The sequence below is a fragment of the Danio rerio genome, chromosome 5 (genome assembly GCF_052040795.2).
Source record: "Danio rerio strain M-AB ecotype USA chromosome 5, GRCz13ab, whole genome shotgun sequence".
Taxonomy (NCBI): domain Eukaryota; kingdom Metazoa; phylum Chordata; class Actinopteri; order Cypriniformes; family Danionidae; genus Danio; species Danio rerio.
This window is the reverse complement of record NC_141025.1, coordinates 77193376-77211845: the sequence shown is the minus strand read 5'-3', so window position 1 is coordinate 77211845 and position 18470 is coordinate 77193376. Positions and strand designations below refer to the sequence as shown.

At 35.8% G+C, this 18470-nt stretch overlaps 2 protein-coding genes across 28 annotated transcripts in view; one reads left to right on the top strand and one right to left on the bottom strand.

Annotated features, from left to right (window-relative positions):
- The window catches only part of kiss1rb (KISS1 receptor b), a 360900-nt gene that overhangs the window by 63622 nt on the left and 278808 nt on the right, over positions 1-18470 (top strand). The window lies entirely within an intron of this gene.
- fsd1l (fibronectin type III and SPRY domain containing 1-like) overlaps positions 1-18470 on the bottom strand; it is a 45698-nt gene that overhangs the window by 9948 nt on the left and 17280 nt on the right. For 8 of the 27 annotated variants that reach the window (XR_015489794.1, XR_015489792.1, XR_015489793.1 and 5 more), the window contains exons 4-9: positions 16947-17048; positions 15776-15798; positions 13708-13829; positions 9866-10075; positions 8976-9074; positions 6230-6359 (exon numbers count right to left, since the gene is read on the bottom strand). Coding sequence is in view for 7 of the 27 variants with exons in the window: in XM_087250862.1 (XP_087106988.1) it covers positions 6230-6359; positions 8976-9074; positions 9866-10075; positions 13708-13829; positions 15776-15798; positions 16947-17048 (686 nt within the window). In the remaining 20 variants the exon portion in view is untranslated. Of the gene's footprint in view, positions 1-4360; positions 4394-4999; positions 5349-5969; positions 6360-8975; positions 9075-9865; positions 10076-13707; positions 13830-15775; positions 15799-16946; positions 17049-18470 lie in introns of those variants that run through there. The other 19 variants (XR_015489788.1, XR_015489787.1, XR_015489791.1 and 16 more) reach the window with 4 other exon arrangements.

The following is an 18470-nucleotide window of genomic DNA, read 5'->3' as shown; positions in this document are numbered from 1 at the left end:
AGATGACTGAGTAAGAGATGAGAAGAGATGAGAAGAGATGAGATAAGAAGAGATGAGAAGACAGAGCAAGAGATGAGATGAGAAGAGATGAGAAGAGAGCAAGAGACGAGATGAGAAGAGATGAGAAGACAGAGCAAGGGATGAGATGAGAAGAGATGAGAAGACAGAGCAAGAGACGAGATGAGAAGAGATGAGAAGAGAGCAAGAGACGAGATGAGAAGAGACAAGATGAGAAGAGATGAGATGACTGAGCAAGAGAAGAGATGAGAAGAGACAAGATGAGAAGAGATGAGAAGACAGAGCAAGAGATGAGATGAGAAGAGACAAGATGAGAAGAGATGAGATGACTGAGCAAGAGAAGAGATGAGAAGAGATGAGATAAGAAGAGATGAGAAGAGAGCAAGAGACGAGATGAGAAGAGATGAGAAGACTGAGCAAGAGACGAGATGAGAAGACAGAGCAAGAGACAAGATGAGAAGAGATGAGAAGACAGAGCAAGAGATGAGATGAGAAGAGATGAGAAGAGATGAGAAGACAGAGCAAGAGATGAGATGAGAAGAGATGAGAAGAGAGCAAGAGACGAGATGAGAAGAGATGAGAAGACAGAGCAAGAGATGAGATGAGAAGACGGAGCAAGAGATGAGATGAGAAGACAGAGCAAGAGATGAGATGAGAAGAGATGAGAAGAGAGCAAGAGACGAGATGAGAAGAGATGAGAAGACAGAGCAAGAGACGAGATGAGAAGACGGAGCAAGAGATGAGATGAGAAGACTGAGCAAGAGACGAGATGAGAAGACGGAGCAAGAGATGAGATGAGAAGAAATAAGACAGAGCAAGAGAAAAGATTAGAAGACAGATCAAGAGAAGAGATGAGAAGAAATAAGATGACAAGAGATGAGACAAGAGCAAGAGACGAGATGAGAAGAGATGAGAAGAGATTAGAAGAAATAAGACAGAGCATGAGAAGACAGAGCAAGAGATGAAATGAGAAGAGATGAAATGAGTTGAGACGAGATTAGACTAGAATAGAAGTGAAGAGATGATATGAGACGAGATGAGAAAAGAAGAAAAGACAAGAAGCAAAGCAGATGTGTTCAGTTAGTGATCAAACACAGCATGTCTCAGCTTGTGATGCCTATAGCTGATGGCGGTGAGAAGTAAACTGATAACTCTACATGGAAAGTCTAGAAAAGCAATGTAAAAGCAGTGCACACATGTTAGCCACAGCAGCACAAGCGATGTAATCAACTTAACATCTACTACAACAAAAAACACAAAACAAGTGTTATCTATCTCGATAAACTGAGCAGCAATGAGTGTGAAACAGGTATTAAAAATCAATTAAGCATGAACACTAAAGAAAAACAACTGTTATTATGTATTTTCTAGTGTACTTGACTTAAATTTCAACATTCAAGTGCACAAATTAATGTGTTTTTTTACTATATTCAATGGCAATAAGTGAGAAATATTAAATAAATGCAAGATTCTAAAGAAATCCATTAGAGCAGCTCTTTGTGTAAGACTTGTGTATATTTCATCCTTTATCCATATGCAAGATCCTGCACACTGAACAGCTGCCGGCTGAAAGACGATCCAAACAAAAGGATGCCATCCATTTTAAAGGACGTCCTAAAAGACTGAGCACTGTCTTAGCACAGCAGATGGTGGAGCTACCACGCATGACAGGTGTAATCACATGCAAAATTGATGAAGTTTTGTGCACTTTCGCCATAATGGAATGACTGATGAGAAAAGCATATAGCGGTGATTTCAGACGGAGGGTTACTCACCGCGGTCATAAGGACGTGAGCATGGAAAAGCAACTTTGCATTCAGAATTATACTCAATTAAAAGCTGCAGCACTAACATTTAGACTTTAGTAACAGTTCAGTTGGGGAAAATACTTTGGTCATCATCAGAACTAATGGAAATATAATGTATACAGTAATTCTAATGTTACATTCTGCTGATTGTAGCTTCAGTAACACCCACAAGCATCACATGCATAATCACGAATCAATACCGTCATTTAGAAAAAGCACTCAGTTTAGAAACACAGAAAACCCCTCAGAGAAACAGAGATTTCATTAAAAAGGATCACAAGATATCACCATTAAAACAAGATGCATCCTTAAACTGAGCAATAATTACTACTTTAATAATCCTGTCATTAATTTATGAAAATACTCATCAATAAAATAATAAAATACATTTTATTTAAAGAGTAAAGAAACTCAAGATCACTGTACAACACATACAGTTAAAGTCAGAATTATTAATATATTTTTTCCACAAGTTTAACAGAGAGCAGATTTTCTCAACACAATCATTCATTCATTTATTTTCTTGTCAGCTTAGACCCTTTATTAATCCGGGATCGCCACAGTGGAATGAACCGGCAACTTATCCAGCAAGTTTTTACACAGCGGATGGCCTTCCAGCCGCAACCCATCTCTGTGAAACATCCACACACACACACACACTTATACACTACGGACAATTTAGCCTACCCAATTCACCTGTACCGCATGTCTTTGGACTGTGGGGGAAACCGGAGCACCCGGAGGAAACCCACGCGAAGGCAGAAAGAACATGCAAACTCCACACAGAAACGCCAACTGAGCCGAGGTTCGAACCAGCAACCTTCTTGCTGCGAGGCGACAGCACTACCTACTGCGCCACTGCCTCTTCCTTCTCAACTCATTTCTAATCATATTAGTTTTACTAACTGATTTCTAATAACTGATTACTTTTCTCTTTGTCATGATGACAGTAAATAATATTTAAATATTCTTCAGGATACTAGTATTCAGCTTAAAGTGACATTTAAAGGCTTAACTAGGGTAATTTGGGTAAAGTTAGGGTAATTAGGCAAGTCATAAATATGGTTTATTCTGCAGACAATAAAAAAACAACCCAGGCTCATTATTGATAAATACCCCTAGATACATTTCTGGAGAGAAAAGACTAGATGAGAAGAGAAGAAACAAGACCAGGTAAATAAAAAAGAGATGAAGAAAAAAGAAACGACAAGAAGAAAAGAAATGAGAAAACACAAGATGGAATTAGAAGAAATGAGATGAGCCAGGACGAGAAAAAGATGAAAGGAGAAGAGACTGAGAGAGAAGACATGAGATGAGATAAGGTAAAAGAGACAAGAGGAAATGAGAAAAGACGAGAAGAGACCAGAAGAGATGAGAAGATTCAAGAAGAGATGGAAAGAGAAGACTGAAGAAGAGATGAGAAGACAGAAGTAGGGATGACGAGACCAGATGAGATCAGACAAGAACATAGGACATGAGATAAAAAAAGAACAGAAGACTAGAAGAAACTAAAGAGATGAAACAAGACAAAAGAAGTAGAGATTAGATGAGATGAGACAAGAAACAAGACAAAAACAAAAAAGACTTATTCCATAGGCGATAAAAAAAAAACCTAGCTCATTATTGATACGTACCCCTATATACACTTCTGGAGTGCACTGAATATATCCCAGGAGCTATGTTTTTTGCAGTTTTTGTTTTCGCAGATTCACCTGAGGCCGCTGTGTATGTTTTTCAGCTCTCAAAATGCTTCCGCGAATGCCATTCATGCCTGCTGTTCTCGTGTAAATCCACCAGACGCCGCTGTTGACAGACTGACTGACCGTTCGAAAAAAGCTATCCAGAAAAAGAAAACTCCTCGCCTGATTTTTACCACATTTTCAGATTTTACCACAAGAATGGTGAACCGTTCTTCACCAGACTTGAACACCATCATTGTGGTCAACGTCTCTCTACGTCTCAACTTCGCTGACGTACATGGCGAGCCACTGGACAAACTGATAACAGCAGAAATCCGTCCAAGCCATAAAGCTGGCAAGCGCGAAATCATACCGCCCTGTATCGTTCGTTTTAAACTAGAAATGCAGCCATAGTAGCTCTGGTTACATAATTTGTGATCTCCAGAAATGTATATAGGGCTACGTTTTTAGAATGAGCCTATGTTGAAAAATAATATTGCTAAAGGGGACTAATAACATTGACCTTAAAATGGTTTTAAAACAATTCGGCTTTAATTCTAGCCAAAACAAAACAAATAAGACTTTCACCAGAAGAAAAAACATTATAGGAAATACTGCGAAAATTTCCTTGCTCTGTTAAACATCAGTTGGGAAATATTTGCCAAACACTTTCGACTTCAACTGTACATATATACACAATTATTACAAAAGTCAGCCAATCTTGTGATCCTCTTTTATGAAATGTTTTGCTCAGAGCTGCCGCGGTGAACACACTGCATACAAAGAGCTAAAGGTAATTCTAGCGCTAGCGTTGGTTTAAAGTAGCTAAAGAGCTAACAGACACACGCCGGTCACCTGGACATATTCTTCAGATTGGTGATATGTGCACTGTGGTTGGTGGAAGAGGAAACACAAGAGCATTAGGGAATTAACTGATAAATAAAATCCAAAGCGGATAAGCTGTGAATTATTTCTCTGTTATAATGATCAATAATTATCAAATGGTGCATTTTAATAGGCTATATCATTCATTTTCTTTGGGATTAGTCCAAGTGTTATGCCCTTCCAGCCGCAAGCCAGTACTGGGAAACACCCATACACACTCATTCACACACACTCATATGCTACGGCCAATTTAGTTTCTTCAATTCCCCTATAGCGCATGTGGTTGGACTGTGGGGGAAAACGGAGCACCCGGAGGAAACCCACGCCGACACGGGGAGCACATGCAAAAGAAATGCCAACTGGCCCAGCCGAGACTCGAACCAGCGACCTTTTTGCTGTGAAGCAACAGTGCTAACCACTGAGCCACCGTGTCACCCTACTTTCATTTTAGTTTAAGGAATTAATTTGTCAACTGATTTGTATATTTTCATGCAGCTTTAACTTTTTTAACTCACTTTTTTAGTGATTTTAATGATTCAAATGAAACATTCATTACATTTGTAATTTTTATTTAATTTAATGCAATATTTAGATTTTATTTATTTATTTATATATCATTCATTCATTTTCATGTCGGCTTAGTCCCTTTATTAATCCGGGCTTCGCCACAGCGGAATGAACCGGCAACTTATCCAGCAAGTTTTTACACAGCGGATGCCCTTCCAGCCGCAACCCATCTCCGGGAAACATCCACACACACACTCATACACTACGGACAATTTAGCCTACCCAATTCACCTGTACCGCATGTCTTTGGACTGTGGGGGAAACCGGAGCACCCGGAGGAAGCCCATGCGAATGCAGGGAGAACATGCAAACTCCACACAGAAACGCCAACTGAGCCGAGGTTTTGAACCAGCGACCCAGCGACATTCTTGCTGTGAGGCGACAGCACTACCTACTGCGCCACTGCCTCAGCCTTTATAATTATTTATATATATTTATTTATTTTATTTTAAACAAAATTGTACTTAAGTTAACAATGACAACATGGTGTCATGCTACATTATAAAAATGACTTTAACTAATGTATTCATTAACAAATCAGTAACACTTTAAAATAAGGTTGTATTAGTTAAAGCATTTACTAACATGAACAATGAACAGTACATTTATTACAGTATTTATTCTTATTTGTTAAAAAAAAAGTTGTTCATTGTTAGTTCACGTTAACTCACAGAGCATTACCTAATCATTCATTTTCGTGTTGGTTTAGTCCCTTTATTAATCCGGGGTCGCCACAGCGGAATGAACCGCCAACTTATCCAGCAAGTTTTTACGCAGCGGATGCCCTTCCAGCCGCAACCCATCTCCGGGAAACATCTACACACACATTCACACACACACTCATACACTACGGACAATTTAGCCTACCCAATTCACCTGTACCGCATGTCTTTGGACTGTGTGGGAAACCGGAGCACCCGGAGGAAACCGGAGCACCCGGAGGAAACCTACGCGAATGCAGGGAGAACATGCAAACTCCACATAGAAACGCCAACTGAGGCGACAGCACTACCTACTGCGCCACTGCCTCACCATTATCTAATCAACACTGGATATTAATAATGCATTAGTAAATGTTTAACTATGGTTAATAAATGCTCTAAAATTGTTGTTCATAATTAGTTCATGTAAATAAATACATTCACTGATGAAATCTTATTGTAAAGTGTGAACAATCATTTTACTTGCACCAAAACACTATAAAAAAAGTGTGTTTAATCTCATCCAAGACTGAGTCACTGAAAGAATGAGGCTTTATTTTCGTCTTCTCACCTGCCCTTGTTCTCCTTCCCCTTGACTTTGCTGTCCAATGCTTTTCCCGCCTGCGGATCCCATTCAACGCTTTGCTCCTCCACCTTCAGGTTCAGATGAGACGACGAGGAGTCAAAGCTGAAGTTAAACGCTGATACAGAGAAACAACAACCATCAGCAATACAATCAGATTTTTAGTACCACTAATGTACTCTACTGCGAGTACGAATCTACTGCTTAAAGTTTGTGGTCTGTAAAATATTATTACAATTTAAAAAGGCTGGGGTCATATTCACAAAACATCTTATAGATAAAAGTAGTGCCTAACTAGCGAATTTAGAAGAAAAATCTTTAAAGGGTCACGAAACACCAAAACACATGTGTTGAGCTGTTGACAGTCGTATATGTGTCCCACACTGCTGAAAACACTATTAGGACACCTATATTTCACTAAAAAGTGTAAATTGGTTGTTTTTGCGTTATTTCAAGCAAATTCGTACTTCCGGTTTGAAACAAATTTTGAAGCTGCGTCACGGTCATGACATAATAGCGTGTATTCCAGCGTGCAGACTGGACGTCTGTGCCAGAGTGTGTCTTATTACGTCTTACAGTGTGATGAATTAATGCATGAGTAAGGCTTGGTTCAAACCAATCAGCGCGCTCTATTGTGCAACTTCATTAATATTCATTACTGTCACAGTGTTTATATGACAGAGACGCCACGTTGTGTTGGCAAAACAAGTGGGAAGTGTTGCTTTTATAGTTTGCTGCAGTGAAGTTTTGTTTTCATTTTCTCTCTGTGAGAGCTCAGCTGGAGTCACGTGTGGATTAACAGTGTACGCGACGCTCGACAACAATAACTTACGTGTCTAAGGAGGATTATTGTTTACCTGAGAGCTGTTCTCATCTGCAAACGCTGAGATCTGGATTCACTTGTAGTCTTCTCTTAATAAAGACGCGGCTCTAGTTGCTGCTGATTGTCCTGTCTCTACAGATTTGGTAAGTGAGCGACCAGTGCTCTTTGTTTATTCAGTTTGTTCATATCGAACTAAGTTAAGTATTGCACCGAGTGTAAACATGTTAGCACCACAACCAAACTTTAACCTCGTGTACGATTTTCACCGCATTTTGTGACCGGAATAACACACGCGGCTTTCTGACGCTACCTGCCGTGTGCATCTAAGTTTCCGGGAAATGCGGACGGTTTTTTTCTCTCATTCACCGTGCGGTAACAAACATTGCACGAAAAACAGCAGTTCCTCGAATCAAATATCTCGTTTGTTGCAAGGGGCATGAATGAATTCCCTGAATCAAAGAGCCAAACTGCAGTTAAAGTCCACCATTTAATAATTTGGCAAATAATTGGACTACAGATGTCCATGTAAACACCATCACTTTGTCTCCTGTGGTTGTGTGTTTTGACTGAAACTCGCGCGTGCCCACATAGACACTCCCACACCATCCCACTTTTCTTCCTCCGACACTCCCCCCTAAACAGAGCTGGACACGCCCACTTTTCTGACTTTTTCCAAAGTAGAGGTGTGAAAACACCCTGCTGAAACGAGGGGGTTTCATGGCCCTTTAAAATAATGAGTTTCAGCCCTATAACTTTGTCTAAAAGAGTTTAAGTGCTAAAACTAGCAGAAAAAAATGTTAGGGGTAGTAAAATAGGCCATACAACACACTATAAAATGTCTGCTTTTTCCAAAAATCTGCCTTGGAAAGAAAATATTTGATAAATATGTGATCACAGTGAGCTTTTACTAAGATATCGCCTTAATAAAGTATTCCCATACGGTCAATTATATTTATAATTTATTTTAAAATACAGCAAAAAAAAATTATTTTTTCTCATCTCACTCAAAACAATCGTCTTTTTTCATAAAGAAATTTCAAGTTCATTCATTTATAAAGCACATTTAAAAACAAAGGGCTGTACGTAAGACAGAGAGAGATAAAAAGACAGTAATAAACACATAGAAGTAAAACCAGGAGGAACAACAGAACAAAAAATATTTAAAAATAAAGCATATTTTAATATATAAAGCACTGAGAATATAAAGCATATATTATATTTTATGTAAATTTACATTTCATTGATATAAATTTGCATCCTTATTTGGAAGTTTGATTTGAAGTTGTAATTTATTAGAAAATTTGTACTTGAATTTGGAAAGATAATATCGCACTCTGGAGAGTTTCCATGAGTAAATCTCTTACAGAGACTCACCCCTCCTCATCAGCCAATCTCTGTGTTCATAATTATTAATCATGCTGACATACAGGCCCTGATTTCTATTCGAAATGACTTAATTTTGTAGTTATTAATCATTTTAAAATCAATTTATTTCTGAAATGCGAAGCTGAATTTTCAGTCTCATTACTCCAGTCTTCAGTGTCACATGATTCTGGAGAAAACATACAAATATACTGATCTGATGATGAAAAATCCCTTCTTATTATCATCAATGTTGAAAAGTTCATTGTTTTTGGATTTGAATAGAAGGATATGGATTTGAGGATGAATAGAAAGTTCAAAATAACAGCATTAACTTGAAATAGAAAAAGTACAAGTGTTACTTTTAATCAACCTAATGCATCCTTGCTGAATAACATTATTAATGTCTAATAATATATATATATATATATATATATATATATATATATATATATATATATATATATATATATATATATATATATATATATATATATATATATATCTGAACCCACACTTTTAAAGACTTCTTTCAGTGCACATTCCTACCTCTGGTTTCTAATGTGACCGGGTCTGAATAATCTCCAGCGGCTGCTTTGTTACAGGCTCGTACCCGGAAGTTCATGAATTTGGAGTCGAATCTTAACCCTGTTGAGTGAATGAAACATTTAGTTTGAGTTCTCGTAGTTTCCAACAAATATCCATACAGTGCTCAGCATTAATGAGTTCACCCCCCACAGATCTCTCTTTAACATTTGTATTGTCTACAGGATGCTTTACAGCAATATATTTGTGCATCTACATTAGATTAGTCAAAACTGAGGCTAATCTAACAAAGAAACATAAGATCACATTCCAAAAATAAGTACACCCATATTATCCATTCATTCATTTAATTTCGACTTAGTCCCTTATTCATCAAAGGTAACCACAGTGGAATGAACCGGCACGGGGAGAACATGCAAACTCCACACAGAACTACCAACTGGACTAGCCAGGAGTCAAAACAACACCCTTCTTTGTCATGATTGTCAGTGACCACCTGAGGGCGCTGTAGTTCAACGGACTCTGAGAGTGAACTACAGCGCCCAAGAACTACAAGTCCATACATACCACGCGCATTACACCCGGTTCACTTACACTGATTGGCCATCACAGTTGTTCCTGTTTCCTGTTGATTTCCTGGACTATTTATACAACCATTCCACCTCTGTTTGTCACTGCGTCGTTTGTCTTTCTTGTCTCCGTGATCCCAGTAAGTCTTAAATATCGAGTTTGTGATTGTTTATTTGTTACTTTGCACTGTGGACACCTTGTTTTTCTGTTTGCTGCACTATTGTAAATAAATCTGCACTTGGATCCGCACCTTTTGTTTCCGTTTCAATCCGTAACGTGACTTCTTACTATGAGGTGCCCATATTTTAGTGTATTTTGTATACCTTGTAGTGTGTGTTCGGTGGTCCTGATGTTGTCCAGTTTCTCCCAGCACTGCTCGTCTTTTACGCGCGGCAGACCCTCGTGGTTGGTTTTTCTGTACTCTAAGATGTAATGGTCAATCTTGCTGTCCTCCATTGGCATTTTCCAGCTGACCGTCACCTCGTTGTCCATCACCACACAGTCTATGAGCATGATCTCTGGAGCTCGCGGCACTGGGTGAACAAGAGAAGAGAACGCAGGGGTTTGATTCACAATCTACACTTTGAATCATATCATGTGCATTTTGTTCGTTCTCTGGAGGTCTGCTTATTGTAGGTTTAAAGCTTTGACGAATCTATTTATTTGTCCCAATCTGACTGGATTCTGATTCGCAAAGCTCTCATTTCAAGATTTAGGGCAGGGTTTTGAGTCCTGATTTGATCTGATTAAATTCGCAAGCTCTCATTTAAATTTGAGTTAAGTTTGGATTCGATTTGATTCCATTTGCAAGCTCATTATGAAATATTGGATTTGATTCAATTCGCAAGCTCTCGTTTAAATTTGATTAAATTTTAGATTCAATTTGATTCGATTGGCAAGCTCTCATTTAAATTTGATTCAATTTTAGATTCAATTTGATTCGATTGGCAAGCTTTCATTTAAATTTGATTCAATTTGATTTGATTGGCAAGCTCTCATTTAAATTTGATTCGATTGGCAAGCTCTCATTTAAATTTGATTTAATTTGATTCAATTGGCAAGCTCTCATTTAAATTTGATTCGATTGGCAAGCTCTCATTTAAATTTGATTCAATTTTAGATTCAATTTGATTCGATTCGCAAGCTCTCATTTAAATTTGATTCAATTTTAGATTCAATTTGATTCGCATTGCAAGCTCTCATTTAAATTTGATTCAATTTTAGATTTGATTCAATTCGCTTCCCAAGCTTTAATTTAAACTTGGCTCAATTTAAGATTCAATTTGATTTGATTTAAATTCAATTCTTCACTCTATTGAATTCAGTGGATACAGATTTAATAAAAAAACTACAAATAATTTAATACAAATGTCATTGATATTTGTAAAAATGAACTGAATTCTATTGCCTCATCTTGTCTGTTTTACTAGTTAAGATTTCTATACTTTATACATTACATAAAGTTGTTTGGTTGTCTAATGATTAAATGATCTATGTTACTGTTTGCCTGTAAGTACACACATTTATTATATGTATATTATATATTAGTGGCACATTGTGTATGTTTATGTGAGATATATGTTTGACATGACATGAATCATTTTAATCTGAAGTCATGAGCAGTGTTTGTCTCTTACAGCACAGACACAGAGAGTATAAATACATTGCTTGTGCGTGTGCATGTGATGGTCTGCTGTCCTAAATAACCTGTTTAAGTCTCCTGTATGTCCAAAGATAACATGCAGTCATAAATAAAGCTGTGTTCACTTTCACTACGGCAGCGTCTGATCCTCTCTGCATGTGCTCAGGTTGACTGGGGACACGTTTGACTTTTGTGTTTCTAAATTCACTCTGCTCAAACACCTCCGGGTACATAAAACACTGTCAGGGTCAGGACACCACCTTTCAAAGCCAAACACCAGGAGCCCGAGGCACAAGAAGTAGGTGAAGCACACTTTTATTTGTAATAAAAGCCCGGTACTGTGCTTATTTTGAAAAGAAATGATGCCAGAATGAGCATGGCAGACAATGCTTTGTTCATTTATGCACGCCTCAAAATGTTTGCATTCATGCATTTTGCTTTGGCTGAGTCTCTATTTCAGAGGTCGCCACAGCAGAATGAACCGCCAACTATTACAGCGTATGTTTTACACAGCGGATGCCTTTCCAGCTGCAACCCAGTACTGGGAAACACCCATATACACCAGACACACCCATACACACTCTCATTCACACACATAACCGGTCGAAACCGGTCGCCGTGGTCAACTCCACTCTGCATCTCGAGCCTGCCGACGTACACGCTGAGCTGAGTGGACAAACGGGTTGCAGCGGGAAAGCCCTCCACAAGGAGGTAAGTGGTTGGCCGGCCGGCCGGCAAGAGCGAAAGGGAACAGCGTCACACCGCCCCGCAGCGTTCGCTTGAAAAAAATTAATGCAGCTGTACGTACCTCCCAGGACGTATTCCGCTGTCTCCAGAAACATCCGCGAGACTACGCTTTCAGAATGAGCCTGAGTTGGTCATTACAGATTACAAATCTACAGAGTCAAAAATCCTTTTACACATATTTTGATATTTTATTTTTCCAAACAATAAAGTAGACTTTAATGCTGTATAAAAATTTAATTTAATTTAGCACGTAAATCATGCGAGAGGAATTGTTGGATGATTAACGTTTTATTTTAGAGCAACATTATTATGGAAATTTCCAATCTATGCAGTATTAAAAAAATGTAAGTGTCAAAATGAGAGTAGTTGTCTTTTTACTCTTTTATAATCATATCTTGAACTTTCAACTTCTCTGTGATAATCTGCCTCTATCCTCTACCTCAAAATGATATTTAATGAATATTAAAGTGCAATGAAGCAAAATCCATACCTAACGTAAAGTTAAGCTGGCTCAGTTTTACAGGATTAACCTCGGTGTGAGCTAATTAATATTCATGAAATACAAATATAAAGACAGAAGTAAAAAAAGACTGAATAATTTATATATAATGTATATTAGGGGTCATCAAATCCAAGTACATGAAGGTGATGTGCTAAAACAGAGAAACGTAATGATGAATATATTAAATTACTTTGAAATGTTTTTTCACATGATATAAGATGAGAGCTTAGCAAAAATGCTCGAGGAGAGGTTATTTTTTCAGTGATCAGCAGATTCAAGGACTTTCTTTTTAAAGCAGCATTCATTTTAACTCAAGCACCTTTGTAATTCATACCCCAGCATATGTAGCGTCCTTAATTCCTTCATTTTCCTTCAGCTTAGTCCCTAATTGATCAGGGGTCACCACAGTTGAATGAACCACCCACTTATCTAGCACATTTTTTACACAGCGGAAGCCCTTCCAGCTGCAACCCAGTACTGGGAAACATTTTCATTCACACTCATACACTACAGACAATTTAGTTCATCCTATTCATGTGTTTGGACTGTGAGGGAAACCGGAGCTCCCGGGAGAAACCCACACCAACACCGGGAGTCCCATAGACATAATGATGTTTATTCATATGTCTGTATAACTTGTATTTTGTATCACATGCTATTAATATACCACTGCTTTGGTATCTTTTCACCTGTAAGTGTATGTGGTGCATTTATTTACATATTTGTAATATTTGTGTAAATTTTTATTTTGAATTATTTTTCACTTTTTTGTATGGTTTGCTTTGTTTTTGTTTTTAGGAAAAGTTCCTAATATCAATTAAGACACTGTTAAAACATTATATAATGTCCTAAATCATCGGTCTCAAACTCGATTCCTGATGGGCCACAGTACATAGTTTTGCTCCAACCCTAATCAAACACAGCTCATCCACCTAATCAAGTTGTTTAAGACTACTAGACACTATTAAGCAGGTGTGAGTTAGAGGTAGTTGGAGCTAAACTATACAGAGCTGTGGCCCTCCAGGAATTAAGTTTGAGACTACTGTCTTAAATGAAGGTATCTATGGAAGTCACTTGATTAAGCTCATGTTTTTTCTTAAGCAATTTAAAAGTTTGGATTTTTCCCTTGTCAGAGAGTGTGTAAATATTTGAAATTCTTAGATTTGTCTATATTCAGAATTGATCTATTTGGTGAAGGTTTTTAGGTTAATTTTCTGAAGGGTTGATGCTGTAAACAAGCGTCTAAACAAGAAAATTAGTGAAGATGATTTTACCTGGGAGGAACTTGAGGCCCTGCAGTGTCTGTCTCTCCTGGCTGAAATCCACCATCATGTGCGTCATATTATCTGTGGCTTTGGGCTTCATGGTCAAGCGGAAAGCAGGAGCCATCGTCACCCTAAAAGCATAAGCAGAAATAGTTTCGCTTTTGTTTCAAAGTTAGTGAAACTACACACAATAAAAACATCAATTAACAATTTTCCATATTTTATGATTCCTGTTTTTTTCGTATGCTTTTGAATTTAATTTAATTGAATTCTGGGACAACTTTTGATGCTGAAAACTAATTTTGTTTATAATTTAAAGTGATTGTCTAAATGAGCTTGTAAATTAAAGGCTAAATAGTTTAGTTTATATATTATAGTCATGATATTATATTATATTATATTATATTATATTATATTATATTATATTAATTTTTTATATTATATTATATTATATTATATTATATTATATTATATTATATTTTATTTTATTTTTATATTATATTATATTATATTTTATTAAATTTTATTATATTATATTATATTTTATTAAATTTTTTTATATTATATTATATTATATTATATTATATTATATTATATTATATTATATTTTTTATATTATATTATATTATATATTTTTTATATTATATTATATTATATTATATTTTTTATATTATATTATATTATATTTTTTATATTATATTATATTATATTTTATTAAATTTTATTATATTATATTATATTATATTTTATTAAAAATTTGTATATTATATTATATTATATTATGTTATATTTTATTTTTTATATTATATTATATTAAATTATATTATAATTTATTTATTTTTTGTTTTATTTTTTTATATTATATTATATTATATTATATTTTATTAATTTTTTTTATATTATATTATATTATATTTATTATATTATATTATATTTTATTAAATTTTTTATATTATATTATATTATATTATATTATATTTTTTATATTATATTACATTATATTATATTATAATCATTATGTCACTCAGAGCTAGTGAATCCATACACAATTAATTAATTAGGTTTTTTTTGTATGTATCAACCTAACCCCCATGATTGATTGTCAGCACAAAAACACATGCAGAACATGCACAAGTATATAACCTGTATGCCACGGATTTTCATGCTATAAATATTATAAAAAAGGACAGTCTCTGATTACAAAAGCATTGAAGTTGATTACATATACAGAAAGAAATGTGTTGAATACACATTTACACATACAGAAAGAATTGATGTTGGTTTATGCATAACTTGCAGGAAACACTACTAAATGACTGCTACTAAGTCTGAGGATCAACTTTGCACACAAATTAAAAAGCAAATATAGTTTCAGCACACCTTAATGCAGTCAACACAAACCACTACAATGTCTGAATGACCTACATAATAGCACAGAGATAGAAAGGATGACACACACATACACACACACACACACACACACACACAAACACACAGACTTGCTCATTATTGAAATGCGTACCCCTATATACGTTTCTGGAGAGCCCAAAATAAATCCCAGGATCTAGGTTTTGTTTTCACGAATCCATTAGAAAAGCCCTGATTTTTACTACATTTTCAGATCTTACCACGTTCTCACCCTGTTATTTACTTGTTTATTTTATTTTTAGCTTTTGTTTTTGTTTTAACTGCTTTCTGGAACCGTTCTTTGCCAGACTCAAACCTCATCGTTGTAGTCAACTTCTCTCTGCGTCTCAAGTCCGCCAACGTACATGGCGAGCTACTGAGCAAACTGGTAACAGCGGGAAAGCCATCCACATGGAAGGAAGTGGTCAGCTGGTAGCGCAAAAAAAGAAACAGAAGGCGTCTGCGGCCTCATACCATCCTCTAGTGTTCATTTTAAAGACAAAATGCAGCCATACATAGCTCTGGCTACATAATTCGCGCTCTCCAGAAATATATACGGGGGTACGTTTTCACAATGAGCCTGTGCTAGAATTAACAGTGCAAAACAAACGGTGAATGAATGACTCGTGCAGTTGTCACACATTCACATACTGAGGAACGTATACTGTACCTATCTTTGATCTGTTTGGCAGCCTTGAGCATGGAGATAAAGAGAAGGAGAGGAAAAAACAGCAGGTGGTTAGTATCGCCATGCAGGAGAAGAGTGTGAGCATGCCATCAGCTCAGAGCTGGACTGGATATATACAATCAAAATCACACTCTCACACACACACACACAAAGATGCACAAACATACACACATAGAAATAAACAAACAAATAAGACATACAAACATATACACACATACAAATACATACAAACACACAGACACACACACATATAGATAAACATACACACAACACACAAACATATTTAAACATATATGTACACACACATCACAAACACACATAGGCACACAAACATATACACACATAGAGAAGCAAACAGACACACACACACACACACACACACACATATATACATAAACTTATAAACACAGAAACCAACATCACACACACACACACACACACACACACAGATAAGCAAACAGACACACAAACACAAGCATATACACATAAACACACACAGGCACAAACATACACATATACATTACACACACACACACACACACACACACAAACAGAAATAAGCAAACAAACACACATACAAACATATACATAAAAATGCATGCACACTCAGACACACACACACACACACACATACAAACACACGCACACATATATATGCAAACACACACATATATACAAAAAACATACACACATCACACAAAAATATATTTAAACATATATGTACACACACACGTCACAAACACACACAGACACACAAACATATAAACATAGAGAGAAGCAAACCGATACACACATACATAAACATATAAACACGGAAACAAACATCAATCATGCGCACACACACACAGACACACACACACACACAAAGGGAATCCTAAACATATAAAGCATTTATATTGTTACGTTTTATTGATTGATTGATGAAAAAATTCAGAAAAATGTTCAGAAAATTAAATAAGAAGGATTAGTAGTGTGTGTGACTCTTGTTTTAGCTTTGGCTCACAGTAATTTCCACATCGCAAGTTGGAAAATTTAAAAAAAGTTTGCATCTATACAATCACATCAGCATGCGTGTATGTGTGTATGTATGTTTATATATGTGTATGTGTGTGTGTGTGTGTGAGTGTGTGTGTATGTGTGTGTGTGTGTATACCTTACTGAACTCGGCCTCGTCTGAGATGTGCAGCGCATTATTGGCAAACTCCAGCAGCTCTTCTGCGCTCTCTAATGCACTGGTGCTCTGGGTCAGCTGGTTCTGGAGCACAGACAAACACTGGTAATTATGAATCTTACAATAACACATGTTTTCTGATAAAATAATAAATAAATAAATACATTTTCTTTAACATGAGATAAAGTGCATTTTTTATTTTTAAGCAACATCACAAAAGCAAGTGTTATTCCTAATGCATATACGGCTAAGAGTTATGTCAAGCAAAAACTCTTCATATAAATAACATAATATTAAAATATCAACTTATTTGGTTACTTGAAATAAAATATATATTTAAAAAAAACTATTTAAAAGTTGTCACACAAACATTGTAATTCATTTAAATTTTCTTTAAAACTTTAAAAGAAAATACAATTAAAACCTGTATATATTTAATATAAGAAATGGGAGAATTACCTAAATTGAAATTGACTTTGACTTCAATGCATATTAATTTATTTTTATTCTCTGTCAAATTTAAGTTGACATAAAATTCAAAACCTGTAGACATTTAATAATAAAAATGGGGGAAAATCACAACAAAACTGTTAAAACTTTATCTAAAATACATATTCAGTTACTTTTATTATCCTAATTAAATAAAAAACCAGGCGTCACAGTGGCGCAGTGGGTAACACAATCGCCTCACAGCAAGAAGGTCGCTGGTTTAAGTGCTGGCTGGATCAGTTGGCATTTTTGTGTCGAGTGTGCATGTTCTCCCTGTGTTGGCATGGGTTTCCTCGGGGTGCCCCCACGGTTAAAACACATGCGCTATAGGAGAAATAAATAAGCTGTACGTAGTGTATGAGTGTGAATGAGTGTGTATGGGTGTTTCACTGTGTTGGGTTGCAGCTGGAAGGGCATGCACTGTGTTAAACCTTTAGGCATTTAATAATAAAAATGGGGAAAAACAACAAAATTGCAAAAATGTTATCTAAGATACATTGTTGTTTATTTTTATTTACTACCTTTACTTAAATAAAATTAAAAACCTCTGAATATTAAAAAACAAAATGGGGAAAACACAACAAAATTTCTAAAACCTTATCTAAAAACAAATTAATTGATTTTTATTTATTATAAAATTTATTTAAAATTACATAAAATTGCTAAAATTTTAACTAATTATAAAGAAATATTAAAAATATGGGGGAAAAGCAACAAAAACTGGTCCTAGTCTGCTCAGTAACTCATTGTTTTGGTTTGTTTGTTTGTTCACTTTGTTTCATGTTATAATCTCATTTTTGAATTTCTGTTCAAACGTTGGTTGATTCACTTTTATTTATTGTGTTGTACTTTTTGTATCTGTTCGATTTTTGAACCTGGCCTGTCCCCTTATTTTTTATTAACACTTCTATTGCTGCACTTGGATATTTTTTGTATTTTTGTGAGCCCATCGTGACATAAATAAGTTTATGAGTGCACAAGCAAACGGCAAAAATCCAAAGGCAAACTAAACACAAC